At 39.9% G+C, this 23,963-nt stretch overlaps 2 protein-coding genes across 4 annotated transcripts; one reads left to right on the top strand and one right to left on the bottom strand.

Annotated features, from left to right (window-relative positions):
- Positions 1 to 331: 331 nt before the first annotated feature.
- cfap119 (cilia and flagella associated protein 119) lies at positions 332 to 14,178 on the top strand. Of its 2 annotated transcripts, none has more exons than XM_029709351.1 (10): positions 332 to 558; positions 774 to 808; positions 907 to 972; positions 1,047 to 1,210; positions 1,322 to 1,392; positions 1,548 to 1,664; positions 1,769 to 1,847; positions 1,938 to 2,027; positions 2,165 to 2,321; positions 13,978 to 14,178. In XM_029709351.1, the coding sequence occupies exons 1-10, from the start codon at positions 535 to 537 to the stop codon at positions 14,015 to 14,017; spliced, it is 843 nt and encodes a 280-aa protein (XP_029565211.1). In that variant the 5' UTR covers positions 332 to 534; the 3' UTR covers positions 14,018 to 14,178. The 2 variants fall into 2 exon arrangements, with proteins under 2 accessions (XP_029565211.1, XP_029565219.1); XM_029709359.1 differs by lacking the exon at positions 13,978 to 14,178 and adding an exon at positions 4,614 to 5,140 and having other exon boundaries at positions 337 to 558.
- phkg2 (phosphorylase kinase, gamma 2 (testis)) lies at positions 2,496 to 23,749 on the bottom strand. Of its 2 annotated transcripts, none has more exons than XM_029709338.1 (10): positions 23,535 to 23,749; positions 20,156 to 20,264; positions 5,215 to 5,390; positions 5,051 to 5,105; positions 4,854 to 4,919; positions 4,607 to 4,770; positions 4,374 to 4,464; positions 4,081 to 4,234; positions 3,775 to 3,900; positions 2,496 to 3,587 (listed from the first exon to the last, which is right to left on the bottom strand). In XM_029709338.1, the coding sequence occupies exons 2-10, from the start codon at positions 20,248 to 20,250 to the stop codon at positions 3,342 to 3,344; spliced, it is 1,173 nt and encodes a 390-aa protein (XP_029565198.1). In that variant the 5' UTR covers positions 20,251 to 20,264; positions 23,535 to 23,749; the 3' UTR covers positions 2,496 to 3,341. The 2 variants fall into 2 exon arrangements, with proteins under 2 accessions (XP_029565198.1, XP_029565188.1); XM_029709328.1 differs by having other exon boundaries at positions 23,377 to 23,548.
- Positions 23,750 to 23,963: the final 214 nt, after the last annotated feature.

Raw genomic sequence — 23,963 nt, 5'->3', positions numbered from 1 at the left:
ACATTGAGTCATTGAAAGAGTCATGTTTAATGTGTAAGAAGAAACATATATCCATAAAAAAAAACTTTTATAATGTGTCATGCATTTTATATATTATTTATTTCACATACATCTGCACGAAAAGTAGGCATATTAATTGATTGTATAGCCTATTATTAATTTGCTATAATGAAGCAAAGACATCCCTGTAGGCTATTGGTCTTCTATTTCTATGAGACTTCAAACAAATTACATTTTATTATTGAGAAACGAATTGTCAAACAAATTGCTACAGCACAGATGCAGCGAAAAGTATTTATTTCAAAGCTTTTGTGCTTGAATGTATTATAAGGGGGCTCATTATACTGTGCGCGCAACGCATTGGGAAATCTTTACTGTTGGTGCGCCACCAGAAAAATAAAAAAACGCTGTTGCTAGGACACGTTCGAGTAAACAAAAAAGTGTCATCTAGCATTTCTTTGCTGATGCAAATTAGTTTCAAATCGATTCATTCATCTACAATTTAGCTAATTGCAGTTATATTTAACCGGAGAAATGAAATTGGCTGGGAAAATAAAGGTAAGAGAGTGTCTGACCAACTAATGTTAGCTTTGCTAGCTAGCTAGCTGTCAACTGAAAGAGCTTGGACATTTAGCTTTCTAGGTACAGTAGCAAGCTAGCTAACTGTTAATGTAGCTGTATGCCCCGAATTCATTGCTATTCAATTGGGGGCATTTTTATTTCATTGCTATATTGTAGATACATTTTAATTAATTGAGTACTTTCTTTTATAGGAACCTGACCCCCTGAACCCCAAAGTCTTGCTATGGTAGGGGGGGCACATACAGCCGTATTCAAGATTTTTCTCCAAACTAACGTTATAGGCTTACACTTGGATTGAAATCCTCTATTTATGTGTGTTCACAGGGCAGATGTAAGTTACAGTAACATGGAGGAAATTGAAAACACCAAGGACATACCAGAGCTAGAGAGGTCTCTATCCTTGTTTGTGGCCACACACACACAGAATCCCTGACATTGTGGTTAACTGGTTACTTTTTACTCAGAACTCTATGCTGTGTGCTGGGAGTAAACATTGCTGAGCCGAGGAGGGGAGTCCTGCTGGAGCTCTATGTCCACACGGTGCTGTTCTGTAGAGAGAGCAACTTCAACAGGGAGCAGACGTCTGTCCTCCTCTCCATCGTCAAGAGCATGCATCAGGCTAACACTGGTAATTGGTTACTGCTCATAGTTTGGTCTTGTGCTGTTTTAGTAAGAGGAAGACAATTTTGTCAGCAGCATTGACTCTGCAATGTTAATAACTTTGCATTACTTTGTTCAGAAACTCCACTCAACAACATGGGCCATTGCTATGCATACTGCAGTGAACTTCTGCTCTGTCACTCTGTCAGGGTGAGTTTGTGTATCCGAAGAGGCAATACTGTTTATTCCCACATGTTCTATTTACTTCACAATCTCACCAATGTATGAATTGTAATTCAGTCTTGTGTTTTGGACATTTTCCATTTAAATTTCACCATTATTCTAATGTTTTCTACCTGCCACAGAGACCTCCCTTCAGTATCAGCCTGTTCAGCTCTGAGGAAGTGACCCAGATCTTGAAGTATCTCCTTAACACCTATTTTAGACATTACAATCTGTACAAGTACATATTCACCCCTCAGGTAATCTCCACACATTAGATATCTGGGAGGCATATATTTTTCTAAATAACACACACATTGATAAACTGTGACTTGAAGTTAGTGTTTTGCTCCTTGTCTCTTAGGTTAGATTGGATCTGTCTTTTTCCTACTCTGGCATGCCAGATGAAGACCCTGTCACTGAGACTGACGCAGTATCATCAGGTCAGTGTTATTGCGCAAGCTCTGAAATATCCACCGCACCCATGTGATCAGGGGAACAGTATGAATTCATGTTTTATCTGCGTGCACCAGATGGATACTGCAAGGAAAACAAGCCAGAGACTGCAGAAGGGGAGCAGCCCGTTGAAGCAATGAACACAGGGCCAGAGGTGGCTAATACAGGTATTACAAGGTTGCTCATGCAAGGCACCCATATAGACTAGAGAAATTGTGTTGTAACACGCCTGGTTCTAAATATGGACACTTCAGTTGCAACTTGTGAAATTTCCTGTTTGTAAAGTGTGTCTCTTCTCTATTAGATCCATCGCCCAAGTCAGAGTTGAGGACGATAATACAACAGGAAATGAGAGAGGAGATGATACATATGTCAAGGCAACTAGAGCAACGATTGAAGGAAAGTGCAGATCGGCTAAATAGCGCTCTGACTTCACTGGAGACCAATCTCCAAGGCAAAAAGTAAACATCAAAGCCTGATTTTTATCTATGCATTTCATTCTGTTCTTTTGCACTAAAACACGTTAGTCAAATTTGAGATCTAGGTTATTTGTGGGTGGGTGTCTGTCAGTAAAGAGGTTGATTGCGTAACCATGCTTTTGTTAACTCCTTTAACACAAAATCAACACACAAATATGACAAAGTAAATAGGTTACTTTTATTATCAATAAAACATTGGTCTTTCACAGTTGTACAATTATTGTACACCACTTATTGAGGAATACCATTTTAATTCAGGCAAAGGAACACTTACTTGAGTAAATCTCTAACTGGACTGAAAAGGAATGCTATTGGTTACATTAATTGTCGTATTGCACTAAACACCAAACACAGAAAGGAAACTAATCTGACTGGGGTAACAGTTATTTCATCATTTCCTATACCCTTAACTCAAACTATCAGTGGAAATTCTAAAACTATATTTGGAATGTTTAATGTTTCTTCTGCAATCACTAACTTTCCGCTATGTTATTTTAGATTCAGTAAGAATACATGATTGCTAAAATACAGGTTTAGGTAGCAAATAGAAGTAAACAATGAAAAAAGAATGTTATGTCAACTCAATAGAGAATGTCATAGCAATAAAAATGTTTACTTTTTCAAGCATTAACTGCACCATCGGTATGGATATATGTTCACCTTTTTTGCCCTATGTACACAATATAGTGCATTGAAGTGGCTTTGTCACTTTTGCTTCCTAAAACCATTGCCAGCTGATTTGAGTACTCTCAAAAAGCATTCACTTGGACCCTAGAATTAACATAAAATTCTCATCTCTGGATCCACATCGATCTCAAATCCACTTAACCATAAATAATAATGAGCCATTATTCGCATTAAGGCTAACATGTCACTGGATCATGAATTCCTCATCCTATGTAACGAGACATAGCATTCACAAGGACAAAATATGCACACCAAAATGTCAAACCTGTTAAACTACATAAAGCTAAGGCAGTTATTAGAACAAGTATGACCTTTTTAAGTTTCAAAGTCCTCTAAACCAAGAAGCATTATTTTAGCCGTATTCTGGAAGAGGGCAGCCCTGTTTTGCTGCTCCCCTTTCTTAACCCAGTGTCCATAGATCCTGAAGGCGCAGCCATCGATTAGTTTGCGCACTCCCTTCAAGGAGTAGGGGTCTCTGGCCAGGACCTCCCGCGTCAGTGGCCTGGCTCTGCGGTAGCGACAGTACATGCGGATACAGGCCAGCACACTCAGGATCAGTACCTACAGGAACAGGGAAAGGGATGTGTATTAAAACACACACACATTAATACTTCACAACATCCCAGAAGAGCCCCCATCTTCCAGTCAAAGCACGAATCCAATTGGATGCGACAGAAATCTAATTCTGTCTCAGCGGTTCATTTTACGGTCACTGGAGCCAAATAACACAAAATACATCGAAACTTACCCTGAATGTCTTCCGGGGACTGAAGTGACGCACCTCGTCCCTTTGGTACTGCCTAAAGAAGGAATGAGCCAAGGCTTGTTCAGCGTTGAGACGGACAATTGGGTCCACCACCAGCAACCTGGTAATCTAACAGTTGTGAAAGAGAGAACAAGAGAGAAGACCTAAAACAATGCCAGTCGGAGAAAGTGTATCAATGTTCATATTCAACATATTCTTTGATGACATATGGTATTAAAATCGACCTTGAAATATACAAAATCAGTCCATGAGTCATAGATAGGAACTAGAGACAGGATGAGGTCTCACCAGATCTTTGACGGTGTCAGACCTGTCATCCCACTCTGGGGAGCTGAACTGGTAACGGCCCTCCATGATCATTCTGAGCATCAGCAGCTGTTTGCGGTGCCAGAAGGGTGGAGAGCCAGCCAGCAGGGTGAACAGAATCACCCCACACGCCCAGCTAACACACAGAAAACCAGATGCACTTTCAGGAACAGAATCTTCACTGATTCATAAAATAGTTTGGTGCTCTTATATTATAAATAACAAAATGTTCTTAGGACTATCTGAATACTGATAGTGATCATTTTAAGACTTACAGGTCAACTTCCTTCCCATATCCCTGATGCGTCTCATCCATGGAGCATTTCAGGATTTCAGGTGCCAAATAACCTGGCGTCCCACAAAGCTCTAGCCGTTTGGAGAGAACAAAGAAAGCAATTACACATTTGAGCTATGTGGGCAATTAATGGATTATGTCTTCAACTTTTTATTTTGTTGATGAGAGTGTAAATCCAAAATACAGCGAGTTCATTTCATTCTTCCCTCTCACCTCTCAGATTCTTGCCTGGCTGAAGCTGGACAGAGAAGCCAAAGTCAGAGAGTTTGATGTGTCCCTGGTCATCCAGCAGAATGTTTTCAGGTTTCAGGTCCCGGTGAACTATGTTGAGGGAATGGAGGTACTGGACAGCTTCCAGAAGACATCGCATCATACACCTGAGAGAGAGAGAGAGAGAATTGAGAAGATCTGGAGTGCATTTCTGGCTTGGGTTATAACGGACCAAAACTTAGACACTCACCTAGTTTCCTTCTCACTGAGAGTGACCTTCTCTGTCAGATAGTCGAAAAGCTCTCCACTCCTCATGCTGCAAAAGGAACAATAACGATAGAAAACTCTGAGTAGGCGAAGACTACGAAAAGACAGGATAGTTAAAACTCAACACAAAACACAGTCACACATTTAATAATAAATGAGGCTATATAAATGCATACTTACAGGTCAAATACCAAAAATATGAAGGTTGTTGACTCATAGGAATCAATGAGAGTGACTTGGAGAAAGATAAATAAAAGTTTATCATTAGCATATTGCATTTCAAGAGACATGAGTAAGCTATTTTAATGCCCTTCGGTACATTGGTGATGGTAGTACAAACTCACTGATAGAGGAGTGTCCTTTGACCATGTTGAGAACCTGGATCTCCTTCAGTGTGGAGCTCTTCACCTCTTCCAGCTGCTGTGCGGTCATCTTCTCAGCTGTGATCTCTATAATCTTCACTGCCAACTCCTGCCCTGTGTGCTTGTGCACACATCTGCGCACCACACTACTCACACCTCTGCAAGGACAAAGAAATAGGTATGGTATGTAAATTCAAATTGGCTGAGTAGTCAGGCCAGTTGAGCCTGATCTGTGGTTGCCCCATGGGGCAATTATTATCATAATTTGTTACTGAAAACAACCAAATTGCACAACAAATGCTGTATTTTCAAGTAAAAGACAGACAAGTTATGGCATTGCTGTGTGTAAACAGCTACATTTTCTGGGCGAGTGATCATAATCTTCGGGCAACCAAAAAGTACTCCTGACTAAGGGGGGAGGAGGGAAATTGGCTTTTGTGATAGAGGCACCAAATTTCACACACAGCTAGGGCATGTCTAAATAAGTATTTTTGGCTATAGTCCCATCACAGATTTTGTCCATTCCCCCCTAGCAGCCATTTCCAAAATGGCTGCAAACCAGCTCCATAGATGGGTTGATAGTTTAGCAACAGAACCGACGCATGCACAACTACGGGGCAAAACAGACAGGGTTGGCTAAGAATGTTGACAACATGTAAACAATATTTAGTCTCCAACATTATTTGAAAACATAAATACATTTGCACAACGAGCATTTGTTGTCTATCAAATACATCTTAACAGGTTAGCTAGTAACTGAATTTTAGTCACCTTAGCATTGACATGAAATCAGTCAACACCTAAAAACAAGACATGGTATCATGAACAAGATTAAACTACAGTGCCTTCAGAAAGTATTCATACCCCCTGACTTACTCCACTACTCCACATTTTGTTGTGTTACAGCCTGAAATCAAAATGTATTAAATATATTTTTCCCCCCGTCACCCATCTACACACAATAGCCCATAATGACAAAGTGAAAACATGTTTTTAGAAATTGTTGTTAATTTATTGAAAATGAAATACAGAAATATCTAATATACATAAATATTCACACCCCTCAGTCAATACTTTGTAGAAGCACCTTTGGCAGCGATTACAGCTGTGAGTCTTTCTGGGTACGTCTCTAAGAGCTTTCCACACCTGGATTGTGCAACATTTGACCACTATTCTTTTCAAAATTCTTCAAGCTCTGTCAAATTGGTTGCAAGACAACCATTTTCAGGTCTTGCCATAGATTTTCAAGTAGATTTATGTCAAAAGTGTAACTCGGCCACTCAGAAACAACAACCTTCTTGGTAAGCAACTCCAGTGTAGATTTGGTGTTGTGTTTTAGGTTATTGTTCTGCTGAAAGGTGAATTCATCTCCCAGTGTCTGGTGGAAAGCAGACTGAACCAGGTTTTTCTCTAGGATTTTGACTGTGCTTAGCCATTAGTTTTTTTTTATCCTGAAAAACTCCCCAGTCCCTTTTTGATTTATTTTGATTTATTTAACTAGGCAAGTCAGTTAAGAACAAATTCTTATTTACAATGACGGCCTAACCCGGACAACGCTGGGCCAATTGTGCGCCACCCTATGGGACTCTCAATCACGGCCGGATGTTAAACAGCCTGGATTTGAACCAGGGACTGTAGTGACGCCTCTTGCACTGAGATGCAGTGCCTTAGGGCTCCCGAGTGGCGCAGTAGTCTAATGATTACAAGAATAGCCATAACATGATGCAGCCACCACTATGCTTCAAAATATGGAGAGTGGTACTCGGTAATGTGTTGGATTTTCCCCAAACATAACACTTTGTATTCAGAACAAAAAGTGAATTGCTTTGTTACATTCTTTTTTTTTTTTTTGTCATTTAGCAGACGCTCTTATCCAGAGCGACTTACAGTAGTGAATACATACATTTCATTTCATTTAATGGATTTTATTTTTATGTACTGGCCCCCCGTGGGAATTGAACCCACAACCCTGGCGTTGCACACACCATGCTGGCGTTGCAAACACCATGCTCTACCAACTGAGCCACAGGGATGGCTTAGTGCCTTGTTGCAAACAGGATGGATGTTTTTTATTCTGTACAAGCTTCCTTCTTTTCACTCTATCAATTACAGTGGCAAGAAAAAGTATATGAACCCTTTGGAATTACCTGGATTTCTGCATATAATTGGTCATAGATGAAAATCAGATCAAATTTTACGTCAGAACAATAGACAAACAGTCTGTTTAAACTAATAACACAAACAATTATACTTTTCATGTCTTTATTGAACACACCGTGTAAACATTCACAGTGCAGGGTGGGAAAAGTATGTGAACCCTTGGATTTAATAACTGGTTGACCCTCCTTTGGCAGCAATAACCCCAACCAAACGTTTTCTGTAGTTTCGGATCAGACCTGCACAACGGTCAGAAAGAATTTTGGACCATTCCTCTTTACAAAACTGATTCAGTTCAGCAATATTCTTGGGATGTCTGGTGTGATCTGTTCTCTTGAGGTCATGCCACAGCATCTCAATTGGGTTGAAGTCAGGACTCTGACTGGGACACTCCAGAAGGCGTATTTTCTTCTGTTGAAGCCGTTCTGTTGTTGATTTACTTCTGTGTTTTGGGTCGTTGTCCTGTTGCGTCACCCAACTTCTGTTGAGCTTCAATTGGCAGACAGCCTTACATTCTCCTGCAAAATGTCTTGATAAACTTGGAAATTCGTTTTTCCGCCGATGATAGCAAGTTATCCAGGTCCTGAGGCAGTAAAGCAGCCCCAAACCATGATGCTCCCTCCACCATACTTTACAGTGGGATAAGTTTTTGATGTTGGTGTGCTGTGCCTTTTTTTCTCCACACATAGTGTTGTGTGTTCCTTGCAAAGAACTCAACTGTAGTTTCATCTGTCCACAGAATATTTTGCCAGTAGCGCTGTGGAAAATCCAGGTGCACTTTTGTGAACTTCAGACGTGCAGCAATTTTTTTTGTACAGCAGTGGCTTATTCCGTGGTGTCCTCCCCCGAACACCATTCTTGTTTAGTGTTTTACATATCGTGAACTCGTCAGAGATGTTAACATGTTCCAGAGATTTCTGTAAGTCTTTAGCTGACACTCTAGGATTCTTCTTAACCTCATTGGGCATTCTGCGCTGTATTCTTGCAGTCATCTTTCCCTTACGGCCACTCCTAGGGAGAGTAGCAACAGTGCTGAACTTTCTCCATTTATAGACAATTTGTCTTACCGTGGACTGATGAACATCAACGCTTTTAGAGATACTTTTGTAACCCTTTCCTGCTATATGCAAGTCAACAATTCTTACTCTTACGTCTTCTGAGATCTCTTTTGTTCGAGGCATGGTTCACATCAGGCAATGCTTCTTGTGAATAGCAAACTCAAATTTTGTGAGTGTTATTTATAGGGCTAGGCAGCTCTAAACAACATATCCAATCTTGTCTCATTGATTGGACTCCAGGTTATCTGACTCCAATTAGTTTTTGGAGAAGTCATTAGCCTAGGGGTTCACATACTTTTTCCAACCTACACTGTGATTGTTTAAATGATGTATTCAATACAGACAACAAAAATACAATCATTTGTGTGTTATTAGTTTAAGCAGGCTGTGTTTGTCTATTGTTGTGACTTAGATGAAGATCAGATTACATTTTATGCAGAAATCCAAGTAATTCCAAAGGGTTCACATACTTTTTCTTGCTACTGTAGGTTAGTATTGTGGAGTAACTACAATGTTGTTGATCCAGCCTCAGCTTTCTCCCATCACAGCCATCCAACTCTGTAACTGTTTTAGTCACCATTGGCCTCATGGTGAAATCCCAGAGCGGTTTCCTTCCTCTCTGGCAACTGAGTTAAGAAGGACGCCTGTGACTTTGTAGTGATTGATTGATACACCATCCGAAGTGTAATTATAAACTTCACCATGCTCAAAGGGATATTCAATGTCTGCTTTTCTTTTTACCAATAGGTGCCCTTCTTTGCGAGCCATTGGAAAAAACCCCTGGTCTTTGTGGTTGAAACTGTGTTTGAAATTCACTGCTCGACTCAGGGTCCTTACAGATAATTGTATTTGTGGGGTGTTAGTCATTAAAAAAAAAAAAATCACATTAAACACTATTATTTAGCCTTGCCATAACAAAGGGGTTGAATAATTATTGACTCAACACATTTCAGCTTTTCATTTTTTATTCATTTGTAAAAATAAGAAAAACGGAATTTCACTTTGACATTATGGGGTATTGCGTGTAGGCCAGTGACAAAAAAAAAATCGAAATTGAATCCATTTTAAATTAAGGCTGTAATACAACAAAATGTGGACAAAGTCAAGGGGTGTGAATACTTTCTGAAGGCACTGTAGCTGAAACGAGCCACTTACGATTCCCCACATGGCAGTTTCTTGTCATTGTTACTAGCCATCTGGCCATCCAGAATCACAACTCACAGACTTATGCCCCACATTGTTTTCCTGACGTTGTCAGCTAACCTATCTATAGGTCCATATCGGACAGGAGTCATATGGCGCATCTCCATAAATAGCTACTTACAGCCCAATGATGGTTTCAAATGTGCAATATATGCATTCTTAAAATTTCAGTAAAAAAATGACTTTGAAATAGAAAAGGTGCCACAATTTACTGTTTTTTTGTAATGTTTTCATGCCTAGTTCCAATATTATACATGTAAAACAGTCTAAAAATGGTATAAGTGTTTCCTGAAGTCTGCTGATTACAATAATACATATGATTTTATGTACGGTTTTACATTTTGAAGAAATGTGACAGGAAAACGGTCCTGTACACATCACCAGGTAAAATCCCATAGGAATGCATTATATTCAGCAGTGAGATATGTAACTATGGGTTACAGTTTGTAACCCCAGTTGTCTGAAGGAGACATCGGACTTTGGGACACGCCCTTCTGCGTGTCATTCGCTGAAGCCTTATTCAATCATACCTAGGGCTGTTATGGTGACCTTAGTACCGCCACACCGGCAGTCACAAGTCATGACCGCAGTCAAATTCCACCTGACCGTTTAGTCACGCTAACTAGGCTTCTCGAAGTTCTGATGCTGCTGCTCATGGTCATTAGTAGCCTACCAAACTTGCTTACTGCCTGGTACTCAGCACTCTACTGTCCGTCTAATCACTCTGACGTCAATGCAAATGTTTTAGAAAATCTAATCAAACACTTCATGAGAGCCCATCAGCTCATGTTGCGCAACATTTCTATAGGCTATGCAATTGCGTGAGAAAAAAAAGTTGGCCTCTTCTAAAAAGAGCAGGATCCCATCAGCTTTCTATAGACTAGGCCTAGTATATTTATCTATTTACAACTTTTTCAAATCATAGTAACACACCTCATGTAGCCTAGCCCATAGGCCTATATGTTGATACGGTTTGTATCACAACTAAAGTGGCCAAATAACTTCTTAAAATTGAGTACTTTACAACCGTTGTAGAGCATACTGGCATACATAGGTGGTGCGCGAGTTTCAAGTTTGGGGAAGATACATTTTTATTAAATTATCTTTATAATAAAACATTAAATGCATAATTTAATTTGCGGTCCGTTTTGAGAATGGCGTTTTCCCCGCTAATTGATTGCATTTTGTAACATTCGCACTTAGTCTACGGTCATGTGCGCATTGCTGCGCTAATGTGAAAAAAATAGCCTAATAGTTTATCATTTTTAGCTAACGTTCTGATCAATGACCACTTTAACCGCAAAAGGCATGGATTTTTTTTTAGGGTGCATTACGGCCACACAAGGGGGATACCGCTGGGAAATTAATTGTCTTTAGGACCGCTGTTTTATTTTATTTATGACGTGTTTCAATTATTATTATAATAAAAAAATATGTAATTGTTGTACTGTATGCGTGTCTATAATTTTGTTCAATGTATGTAAGTTGTTTTGTCTAAAACTTTGTTCCCCCTGCTGCACTTGGACCAGGTCCCTCTTAAAAAAATAGATTTTATCTCAATGAGAAAAACCTGTATAAATAAGGTTAAATAAAAATAATAGCTTCATGCCACATTGGCTTCAGAAACCGCCAGAAGCTTCTGTTTACCACAGAAAGCATTTGATTATATCCGTTCTCCTCTACCTTTCCTGGCTGGCAAAGTATCAGGATGTTGAAAACTGAATCTGAATGCATCTGAGAAGTTGAATATGTGAAACTTTGAATCACCTGAAATTATGATTTGTAAACTTGATACACAGACAATAAATGCAATATCTACCATATTGAAACTGAATATACAGTACCGGTCCAAGGTTTGGACACATCTACTAATTCAAGGGGTTTACTTTATTTTTGACTATTTTCGACATTGTAAAATAATAGTGAAGCATCAAAACTATGAAATAACACATATGAAATCATGTAGTAACAAAAAAAGTGTTAAACAAATCAAAATATATTTTCCCAAGTAGCCACCTTTTGCCTTGACAGCTTTGCACACTCTTGGCATTCTCTCAACCAGCTTCACATGGAATGCTTTTCCAACAGTCTTGAAGGAGTTCCCACATATGCTGAGCACTTGTTGGCTGCTTTTCCTTCACTCTGCGGCCCAACTCATCCCAAATTGGGTTGAGGTCAGGTAATTGTGGAGGCCAGGTCATCTGATGCAGCACTCCATCACTCTCCTTCTTGATCAAATAGCTCTTACACAGCCTGGAGACGTGTTGGGTCATTGTCCTGTTGAAAAACAAATGATAACCCAAAACAAATGGGATGGCGTATTGCTGCAGAATGCTGTGGTAGCCATGCTGGTTAAGTGTGCTTTGAATTCTAAATAAATCACTGACATGGTCACCAGCAAAGCACCCCCCCCACCATCACATCTCCTCCTCCATGCTTCACGGTTGGAACCACACATATGGAGATCATGCATTCACCTACTCTGCATCTCACAAAGACATGGCGGTTGGAACCAAAATGTGGACTCATCAGACCAAAGGACACATTTCCACAGGTCTAATGTCCATTGCTTGTGTTTCTTGGCCCAAGCAAGTCTCTTCTTCTTATTGGTGTCCTTAAGTAGTTGTTTCTTTGCAGCAATTCAACCATGAAGGCCTGATTCAGGCAGTCTCCTCTGAACAGTTGATGCTGAGATGTGTCTGTTACTTAAACTCTGTGAAGCATTTTTTTTGGGCTGCAATTTCTGAGGCTGGTAACTGTAATGAAATTATCCTCTGCAGCAGAGGTAACTCTGGGTCTTCTTTTCCTGTGCAAAGCTGTCATCAAGGCAAAGGGTGGCTACTTTGAAGAATCTCAAATATAAAATATATTTGGATTTTTTAGACTTTATTGGTTACTACATGATTCCATGTGTCATTTCATAATTTTAATGTCTTAATTATTCTACAATGTAGAAAATAGTACAAATAAAGAAAAACCCTTGAATGAGTTGGTGTCCAAACTTTTGACTGGTACTGTATAAATATAGAATTTGAATATTAACTTGACATTTTAATGTATAAATTGAATACAATATTCATCTCAGTTTCAAATCATGAAATACAAGTTCATGAATTCAATTCGTGCATTAAACATTTAGAAATATTTCATTCAAATTTAATATCCTAAAATTTTTTTTTTTTTATACAATTCCCAGAGACCTGTATATAATGATGAGATTCTCATGTATCCACCCTAACAATGGGAGTTGTTGTCCCAAAGGCATGAAGGCAGGCGACAAGCTTAATAAACCAATAGAAACGTATTGGGCTTATTTTGGACAGAGTTTGGCGAGAGTGAAACCTCTCGCTTTGCCTCTTCCACACACACACACACACACACACACACACACACACACACACACACACTGAATGATCCCTTCTTCCTCTCTGACGAGATTTTAACTCGTTATTTGCATTTGAGGTTTGGTCTAACAGAATCAGTCATATGGCCACCAAAACACAGAGACATTATTTTGCTGTAATAGAGAAGTTAACTTTTCTAATGAGACCCTCAACTCCTCAAATTGCACACAGAGCAGACACTAGTAAAACAGAAAATTAAAACTCTGTTCTTTTGGCATGGCATTGCAGTACCACGTACCGGTAGCAGACTGTTCTTTTTTATTATCTCCAATTTCGTGGTATCCAAATTGGTAGTTACAGTCTTGTCTCATCGCTGCAATTCCCGTATGGACTCGGGAGAGGCGAAGGTCGAGAGCCATGCATCCTCCGAAACACACCCCAACCAAGCCGCACTGCTTCTTGACACAATGCCCACTTAACCCGGAAGCCAGCCACAACAATGTTTGATGCAGTGCCTTAGACCACTGCACCACTCGGGAGGCCCCCAAAGACTGTTATACTAGCTTTTTTTTTTTTTTTTAATGGCATTGACTGATCTTGTGGGAAAAGGAAGAGGAGCTTGAAGCAGGTGCTCAGCCAGGGAAGGCTCCACTGGAGGCAGGGCTGAAACATCCCGATGACTCCATGCTATGCATATCCAAGTGGGGGTAGACAGTCACCGGAGAAGGTGACTTAAATGGATCCACCTAGGAAGACTCCAACAATTTCACACAGTCTAGGTAGGCTGACAACACAGTCTGCATTGTCAGGCTGATGTGGAATTACCCAGAGAGGAGACTCCATTAATCCATCCTAGTATTCTTGCAAGGCGGGGGAGGCATAGGATACTCGACATCAAGTTTCGTGGCAGCACGTCCGATTGCCTCGAAGAAGGGGAGGTCAGCCATAGAGTTCTGCCCTACTTAAACTTTTTTCTTCCTCAGGGGCGTAATCCAACTCCTGGTCAAAGAGGGAGCTGCCTAATGCAGCAAGAGACATGCAGTCATCCTCATTTACGGATTTGTCAGAAAGGTGGACGGCTTCACCTTCCTCTGGGATTTGAGCAAGAACGAGGCCTGGGCAATGCTATCCACGTACTTTGCTCTAGCACAATGCGTACAGCTAATGGGGTTAACGAGAGCCGCCAAAGCTTGGTCCATACCGAGGCAGGTAGCACAGAACTGATGGGAATCATACTGGGACATATAATGGCTGTAATTGCCAGGAAAAGCTTTGCTAGGCTTGTGCTTCTTTCTCTCCCCATTGTTCTGTGCATTTGGACGGACAAAAGCGGATGGAACACGATGCTAACTCGATGGGGAAGTCGGGCAAGACACGAGGTATCGATAGCTGGAAGCCAAGTAAGCAGAAACAGAAAGCTTTATTTGCTAGGGGAGTGGGGAATAAAGACAGTCTTTATACTTACAGGTTAATGAAAGTAGCGTTAACAGGGGTACTAGCTAATTAGCTGGCTATCATCACCTGAGTGAAATTTTTGCAAATGTATAAAACAAATTGAATGGAAATATCACATTTACATAAGTATTCAGACCCTTTACTCAGTACTTTGCGGAAGCACCTTTGGCAACGAATACAGCCTCGAGTCTTCTTGGGTATGACGCTACATGCTACCTGTATTTGTGGAATTTCTCCAATTCTTCTCTGCAGATCCCCTCAAGCTCTGTCAGGTTGGATGGGGAGCATTGGTGCACAGCTATTTTCAGGTCTCTGAGTTTATTTACTTCCTGAGTAAGTACAGGTACCTCCCAGTGACAATATTGGTCTGTATCTGTGTGGCACTTTAGAACTGCAGCTGTCAAGCCTGTGGTGATTTACGATCTGACAAGAAATTGACAAAAGTGCGAACCCTGTGCCATTGGTAGGTTACAAAACTTTTTTTTACCCTTTCACATAATGAAAAATAGTTTAACACTTCATACGAAAGACATCAATGTAATGAGAAATGTCAAGATATAGTAGAGATGAGTGAGGAATAAGTGCAGATAGCTCAAATAAAAATGGAAATGAAAGTATCAATTGCCGAATTTAGGATTAGGAGTTTATCACAGAAACATGTGTTTGATTTATTTAATACCATTCCACTTATTCCGCTCCTGTGGAGTATATACAGTGCATTCGGAAAGTATTCAGACCCCTTCCCTTTTCCCACATTTTGTTACGTTACAACCTTATTCCAAAATAGATTAAAACAATAATAAATCCTCAATCTACCCCAATACCCCATAACGACAAAGCGAAAACAGGTTTTTAGAAGTGTTTGCATATATATATATATATATATATATATATATATATATATATATATATATATATATATATATATATATATATATTTATTTATTACACACACACACACACACTCAGAGCTAGAAAATTAAAAAAACACAATTTCAAATTTTGCTACATAAGACCGAATCGAGACGGTCCGTCACATTTGTGCATTTTTGGTTGGTTAACACGGGACCCACGAGTTCACTTTGATAGCCTAATCAATAACTTTAAGCAAATGGGGATTTCTTGGTTCTTTGAGGTACAATGCATTTTCAGATGAATACAAAAGTATTATGATTAAGTTTGGAGAATAAATCTTTAATATATAACCACTCATTTCGCAGAGCGTCACATCTATAAAGGTCCATTTTCTAAAGTATATATGAAAATGTTAATATTTTCATTATTGTTTTTGTGTGTAGCCAAGCCTTCCTTTGTCTGTTAATATTTTACCCTAAGACTTTCAGATTCACAGACTTGCCGATGTGTCTGTTCTTCCAAAAATGCCTGTCCATTTCCGTCACATCCATAATGCAAGTTTTGTTGTTCCGTTACTTCAAAGTAGTATTGCTTAGAACATTGTAATTTTGTGTTTACACAAAAATAGACATTAAAATTTCAATGTATGCTTGATAAGTCAATTCTGTGAGACATTGTGTGTTCAAATGTCACAAGGCTTTATTGACATAAATCTTTTTTTTTTATTCCATTGAGGCGGACATGCTTAATCCTTTTTTGCTGCAGTTTTTGGGCCCCCGATTGCGGAATCATTGACACATTTTTATCTGATGATTATATCTGGTGCTATCCCCAGGGTCTGGAAGGCGGCTCATATAAAAGGTGATGACCCTTGTGACCTTAATAACCCACCCTATTAAAAACATTCTTGCCAAGCTGAAATATTAGAATACTTGATTCAATCTCAGCTAAGATCTTTATTATCTATGAAACGTATTATAAATGTACATCAGTCAGGTTTGAGACCAGGTCATAGCACAATCTCTGCTGTATCCATGGTCATACATTATGTGCTTAATTGTATGGATAAAAGGCAACATTGTGCTGCCCTCTTCTTTGACCTGCCGAAGGCCATCGTTACTGTTGATCACTCACTGCAAATTTAGAGGCTTTTATCAATTGGCCTAGACCAGCCTGCATGTAACTTGGCTGTGTGAAACAAATTGAACTCAGTGTGTATCTACTGAGGGTGTTAAATCAGGTTTTCTGGACATAACAAAGAGGTGTCCCACAGGGGTCGATTCTTGGTCCAGTACTATTTACATTAACAATATTGGCATGTCTGTAAAAAAATAACCTGCACTTGTATGCTGACGATAGTGTCGTGTATGCTATTGCCCCCATGGTTGACCAGGCTCTTTCTGAACTGCAGTCTGTCTTCATGCTTTACAGAAAACCTTAATTGAACTGAAATTAGTATTGAATGCAGGTAAAACCAGGTTGTTTTCCAGAACACATACAAATGTCTCTGATGATTTAAATCTGTCCCAAAGCCAGTCCTGCGTTGTCTTGGCTGTGTGCTTAGGGTTGTTGTCCTGTTGGAAGGTGAACCTTCGCCCCAGTCGGAGGTCCTGAGTGCCCTGGAGTAGGTTTTCATCAAGGACCTCTCTGTACTTTACTCTGTTCACCTTTCCATCGATCCTGACTAGTCTCCCAGTCCCTGCCACTGAAAAACATCCCCACAGCATGATGCAGCGACCGCCATGCTTCACCGTAAGGTTGGTGCCAGGTTTCCTCCAGACGTGACACTTGGCATTCAGGCGAAAGCGTTCAATCTTGGGTTCATCAGACCAGAGAATCTTGTTTCTCATGGTCAGAGTCCTTTAGGTGCCTTTTGACAAACTCCAAGCAGGCTGTCATGTGCCTTTTACTGAAGAGTGGCTTCCGTCTGGCCACTCTACCATAAAGGCCTGATCCGCCGATTGCTCAGTTTGGCCGGTCGGCCAGCTCTAGGAAGAGTCTTGGTGGTTCCAAACTTTTTCTATTTAAGAATGATGGAGGCCACCGTGTTCTTGGGGACTTTCAATGCTGCAGAAATGTTTTGATACCCTTCCCCAGATCTCTGCCTCGACACAATCCTGTCTCTGAGCTCTATGGACAATTCCTTCGACCTCATGGCTTGGTTTTTGCTCTGACATGCACTGTCAACTGTGGGAATTTATATAGACAGGTGTGTGCCTTTCCAAATCATGTCCAATTCATTGAATTTACCACAGGTGGTCTCCAATCAAGTTGTAGAAACATCTTTATAAACATCTGATAAACATATTTATCAATTTGCTAAAATTTCTAAAAACCTGTTTTTGCTTTGTTATTATGGGGTACTTAGTGTAGATTGATGAGAAAACAATTATATTTAATACATTTTTAAACAAGGCTGTGATGTAACAAAATGTGGAAAAAGTCAAGGGGTCTGAATACTTCACGAATGCACTGCATGTGGTGCTTACACCCACAAAGCTCTGATTGGCATGTTAGGTGTAATTGAATAAGGCTTCAGCGAATGAAAAGCACGATGTGAGATGTCTAAACAGAGTGGACAGAAAGAGAACCCATTTGAACTAAATGCCTTTGTGAGACCATTCAACCTCTACAAACAGCAAGTAAAGGTCTAAATAATGACGTTTAGCTATAGTGCCAATGCAGATTTAACTTATTTTACTCTAAGGCACCAGTTTTGCAAAATGGCTGCTAACCAGCTCCAATGGACAGGATTCACATGGCCATATGTCATAAATAATTGGTACATAAAGCCCAATGATGGCTTAAAATGCTTGAGGTGGTGTGGAGAACAAGAAAATGGCCCAAGTATGCCAGATATATGTACCCTTTAAAATGTATGCAGAATAGTGGTCAAAAGGTGCCCTCAAATTGCCATTTTGTAATTTTCAACTGCTGGCTTACAATGTTCAGGGGGGGGTGACGGTTATGGAATTTGGGTTAATGGTTATTTGTCAGGCAAATTTCACCTTCACAGTTTTTTTATTTAACTAGGCAAGACAAATAACCGTTCAAATAAAATTAAGTTGTGCCGATTTTATCCTCTACTCTCTCTGCTACTGCGCTTGCTTTGCAGCAGTAGTAGCACATTGTGTTCTGTTGCCTAGCAACCGCAGGGAACAACTATAATGCAGTGGTCATGCTGTTGCAGTGCATCTACACATGCTTGAGTTCGCAAGCCTAGCATGGATCTCAAATTCGCTTTCCATCACTTTGTCTCGATTTCACATTCACTTTAGATGTCCACACTCATCAAGAATTTGGTAGTTGATTTCAGCAGAGATTGTGGCTTTTAGCATCGTTTTTTCATCTTTACAAACCGGATAAAATGTATAGCCAGAGCATCGCCATACCCTAGCTCAACACCAACACTTTAAAAACAGGCTACTAAAATCATTCCTATCCCAATTAAAGGGCAAATGCAGTCAAGCTGACTTTAGCACCATGTGGACGCCTGGGAGCGGAAGGGAAGGCTGTTTGTATGGCTGGCTGGCATTATGGGAGCGCATCGACGCAACTGCAGGGATCAGCGCACATTTTTCTCAAAACAGTGCAGAGATGGCTGTAGTAGACGGCTTTGGCTAGGTAACTGCTGTTTGACTTGACATTAAACCAAACTAGAGTGTTAATCCCAGTGCTGAGCTAGTGCATAGCAACTAATTCTTGTATGACGTGTTTGTAGAATGAGGTGAATTAAGCTACAGCAAGGTGATAATGGCTGGAGTCAATTCTGCTTGTTTTTGCAGTGCAGTAAATAAGCATCAATTTTATACAAATTCCTTGCAGGGTGTCACTTTGCCATACCCTAGGCTTATCTGAAATGATGTCACTGAGCCAGAGCACTGTGCATACGACGGATTAAGGTAGAAACGCAATTGTTAATAATTAACTTACACTACTGCTATTGGGTATATTCACGTAATATTTTCTAAAATGTATGCATTACAATTGTTATGGTTATTTTATTCACAGTCCTCATTCATAATCATTGGTTACACAACACCTGCTCTTCCCATGACAGACTGACCAGGTGAATCCAAGTGAAAGCTATGATCCCTTATTGATGTCACTTGTTAAATCCCCTTCAATCAGTGTAGATGAAGGGGAGGAGACAGGTTAAAGAAGGATTTTTAAACATTGAGACAATTAAAACATGGGATTGTATGTGTGTGCCATTCAAAGGGTAAATGGGCAAGACAAAATATATAAATGCCTTTAAATGGTGTATGGCAGTAGGTGCCAGGCGCATCCGTTTGCGTGCTTCAAGAACCGCAACGCTTTTATTGTGTTCTCAACACCATCTCAAACATTTTAAGCCATCACTGAGCTGTGTCTACCTATTACTGCTGCTAAATTGTAATTACTTCGCTACTATGGCCTATTTATTGCCTTACCTCCTCACGCCATTTGCACACACTGTATATAGACTTTCTTTTTTTTCTATTGTTTTATTGACTGTACGCTTGTTTATTCAATGTGTAACTCTGTGTTGTTGTTTGTGTCGCAATGCTTTGCTTTATCTTGGCCAGGTCGCAGTTGTAGATGAGAACTTGTTCTCAGCTAGCCTACCTGGTTAAATAAAAGGTGAAATAAAATAAAAATACATTTTAAAAAACTTCTGGAGATATGGCCATGTGACTCCTGGCCCCATGGAGCTGGTTGACCCCCAGGGGGTCAAATAAAAAAAATCTGCGATGGCACTATAGCCAAGAACACGTCTTAGGCCGTGTCCCCCTAAAATGTGACACTTAGCCGCTGGACTATAATGTGCTTAGGATCTATTCTTGTGTGAAGTGTGACTTAGCAACTCACCTGCCAATCACCTCTTTCGGGTCATATTTCTGGTAGAACTCCTTGGCTCCCACCCAGTCAGGTAGTTCATCTCCAATCACTATATCTCGAGTCATGGCGACAGCTTAATCTATAACATGATAAGAACATTACTGTAGTATTGCTACAGGACAGGATGCTCTGAGAGCTTTGACAAGATAATCAAATCTATCAAGGGTGACAGGCTACATTTAGCTTGAATTGATCTAATACACAACGAATTGGTATATTATATACAGCCTAAGACATTTGTGTGCAAACTCGTGTAAATGTTCCTTACAAACCAGAATGTTGAATAAAATGACACTTAAACGTACTCTACCGGTTGTCTGTGCTGTTTGGCCTTCTGCTACTTAAAATTTTAGACAAAATATCCACAGGAAAGTATGGTTTACCCAACTTTTTAGAGAGCAGGTAAATATACGGTTCTTTTGGCACCCAGGTAAAGTTAGTTTTATATTGGATATTCAGTTCTCTCATCAATAGCTATTGAACCAAGCATGCCATGACAATGAACATTTTATATTATGAATCAGGTGGGAATGGAGAACAATCCACACGTTTGAAGATTTAAATCTGAATATCCAATTTAAAAACACATTTTACCTAGCTGCCTAACACATATACCTACTGGCACTATAAAAAGTTGGGTAACCATACTTTCCTGTGGATATTTTGTCTCAAATTTCAAGCAGCAGAAGGACAAACAACCGGTAGAGTAAGTTTGGCTTGTAAAGAACATTTACATGATTTTGCACAAAAAATATATCAGGCTATATAACGTACCAGTCAAAAGTTTGGACACACCTAATCATTCCAGGGTTTTTCTTTAATGTTACTATTTTCTACATTGTAGAATAATAGTGAAGACATAACAACTATGAAATAACACATGTGGAATCATCTAGTAACCAAAAAAAGGTGTTAAACAAATGAAAATATATTTTATATTTCAGATTCTTCAAAGTAGCCACCCTTTGCCTTGATGATAGCTTTGCACACTGGTATTCTCTCAACCAGCTTCAAGAGGTAGTCACCTGGAATGGTTTTCAATTAACAGGTGTGCTTTGTTAAAAAGTTCATTTGTGCAATTTCTTTCCTTCTTAATGCGTTTGAGCCAATCAGTTGTCTTGTCACAAGGTAGGGGTGGTATACAGAAGATAGCCCTATTTGGTAAAAGACCAAGTCTATATTATGGCAAGAACAGCTCAAATAAGCAAAGAGAAACGACAGTCCATCATTACTTTAAGACATGATGGTCAGTCAATGTGGAACATTTCAAGAACTTTGTTTCTTGAAGTGCAGTCGCAAAAAAAAATTAAGTGCTATGATGAAACTGGCTCTCATGAGGACCGCCACAGGAAAGGAAGACCCAGAGTTACCTCTGCTGCAGAGGGTACGTTCATTAGAGTTACCAGCCTCAGATTGCAGCCCAAATAAATGCTTCACAGAGTTCAAGTAACTGACACATCTCAATATCAACTGTTCAGAGGAGACTGCGTGAATCAGGCCTTCATGGTCAAATTGCTGCAAAAAAACACTACTAAAGGACACCAATAAGAAGAAGAGACTTGCTTGGGCCAAGAAACACAAGCAATGGACATTAGACCGGTGGAAATCTGTCCTTTGGTATGATCAGTACAAATTTGTGATTTTTGGTTCTAACTGCCGTGTCTTTGTGAGACGCAGAGTAGATGAATGCATGATCTCTGCATGTGTGGTTCCCACTGTAAAGCGTGGAGGATGTGTTTTTCTGGTGACAGTCAGTGATTTATTCTGGTGACAGTCAGTGATTTAAAACGTCCAGAATTCAAGGCATACTTAACCAGCATGCCTACCACAGCATTCTGCGCCGATACGCCATCCCATCTGGTTTGCGCTTAGTGGGAATATCATTTTTTCCACCAACAAGACAATGACCCAACACACATCCAGGCTGTGTAAGGGCTATTTGACCAAGAAGGAAAGTGATGGAGTGCTGCATCAGATGACCTGGCCTCCACAATCACCCAGCCTCAACCAAATTGAGAAGGTTTGGGATGAGTTGGACCGCAGAGTGAAAGAAAAGCAGCCAACAAGTGCTCAGCATATGTGGGAACTCCAAGACTGTTGGAAAAGCATTCAAGGTGAAGCTGGTTGAGAGAATGCCAAGAGTGTGCACAGCTGTCATCAAGGCAAAGGGTGGCTACTTTGAAGAATCGAAAATAGATGTATTTGTTTAACACCTTTTGGGTTACTTCATGATTCCATGTGTTATTTCATAGTTTTGATGTCTTCACTATTATTATACAATGTAGAAAATAGTTAAAATAAAGAAAAACCCTTGAATGAGTAGGTGTGTCCAAACTTTTGACTGGTACTGTATATATACACACACCAATTAAATTGTCACTAGTCGAGTTTCTCAACTTCACGATATGTACAAGTACAGAAACGATGGAATTCAGCACCCATAGCCGGTGAAACTCAACTATTTATGACGAAGTTGAGCAGCAACTAGTTTGGACGGACTGGATCCCCGATGTCACATAAAATTACGTTTTTATTAAAAACTACAAGTTTCAATACCCCCCAAAATAGCCCACACTTACACACGACATTGTTCTATGTAATTGCGGTCTATTCTTTGGGTGCTGAAATCAATCGTTTTTTATTTAAAAAAAAAAGATTTAAATGTGATGCCGGAGATCCTGTCCGTCCACACTACTAGTCGCAGTTCAACTCCATCATAAATCGTGGAGTTGTGTTTAGTCGGCTACAACACCCAAAGAAAAGTTTGCATTTACAAAAAGACAAACATAGGTACAAGGAAAGCATTAAAGAATGGACATTTTTACAAGTATCGACTGACAGCGACTCGATGTAGTCGGACTCCAGCCAGCCCACACAACTCTATCGTATGTAGAGTTCGGTAAACTCAGCTAGGTTGCCACTTACTGTAGTTACCTCAAGCCGGATGATGTAGCTAGCCGGCGAGTGCAGAAACTTGGCAAAACATGTATGGCAATGCACCACCAGCAATTGACATAGCTACCTACTGGAGCTAGCTACACATAAGAAGACAACATATTTTCATGTTGACCGATTTGATCACAGCAAGGTTAACTAGCAGCTAACGTTAGCCATCAGCTAACGTTAGCTTAACTAGACATGTTTAACTAGCTGCACACGTTTAAATTGGTTCACGCGGTAACGTTACTTACCAAATGCGATCAAACTACAAGATTGATAGAAGATAAATAGTGTCGAGCATCCGACTGACAATACTACCAAACTGAAGGGCAACTATGTCATTGCAAATATTTCCAGGGTTTCTAACGTTAAGCTACCATCTTGATTGTTTACATTCTTACCTCCTTACCTTAACACATGAACAAAAATGGTTCTTCTTCAATGGGGTTTAACCACTGTTGGCATCCAATGTAAATGGTGCATTACCGCCACCATTTGGACGGAATATTGAATGAGAAAATACAAAAACATTGCGGGAAAACGACATCATACAAAATACCAAATTAGGCACGCCAACTATCAAAAAACGTCCAGCTGCATTCACAATGATTAAACTTTTCTTAGACTTCTTCTCCGCGAACAATTATTTATATACAACAATGCATATGAAGGGGCTGTAGACCGTAGTGCCATTATGAAGACGGAGTGAGGCGTGGCATGGACTAAACCGTATTTCACATAATTAATCGTATAACACAACGTTTGGATATTTATTGAATAATGGCAAAATGTGTACAGCATGCATTCTTTTAGGCATTTAGGTAACTATACAGTAAAA

The sequence above is a fragment of the Salmo trutta genome, chromosome 2 (genome assembly GCF_901001165.1).
Source record: "Salmo trutta chromosome 2, fSalTru1.1, whole genome shotgun sequence".
In the NCBI taxonomy this organism is placed as follows: domain Eukaryota; kingdom Metazoa; phylum Chordata; class Actinopteri; order Salmoniformes; family Salmonidae; genus Salmo; species Salmo trutta.
The sequence above is the reverse complement of the archived record's forward strand: the minus strand, read 5'-3'. Positions and strand labels throughout refer to the sequence as shown.

Coding starts and splice junctions, on each gene's coding strand:
- phkg2 (XM_029709338.1), bottom strand. CDS start 20,250: ATGACTCGAGATATAGTGATTGGAGATGAACTACCTGACTGGGTGGGA. Junction 5,106..5,214: donor CAAAGGACACTCCTCTATCA/GTGAGTTTGTAC, acceptor TCTTTCTCCAAG/TCACTCTCATTGATTCCTAT. Junction 4,235..4,373: donor TATGGGAAGGAAGTTGACCT/GTAAGTCTTAAA, acceptor TCTGTGTGTTAG/CTGGGCGTGTGGGGTGATTC.
- cfap119 (XM_029709351.1), top strand. CDS start 535: ATGAAATTGGCTGGGAAAATAAAG. Junction 809..906: donor AACCCCAAAGTCTTGCTATG/GTAGGGGGGGCA, acceptor GTGTGTTCACAG/GGCAGATGTAAGTTACAGTA. Junction 1,393..1,547: donor TGCTCTGTCACTCTGTCAGG/GTGAGTTTGTGT, acceptor TACCTGCCACAG/AGACCTCCCTTCAGTATCAG.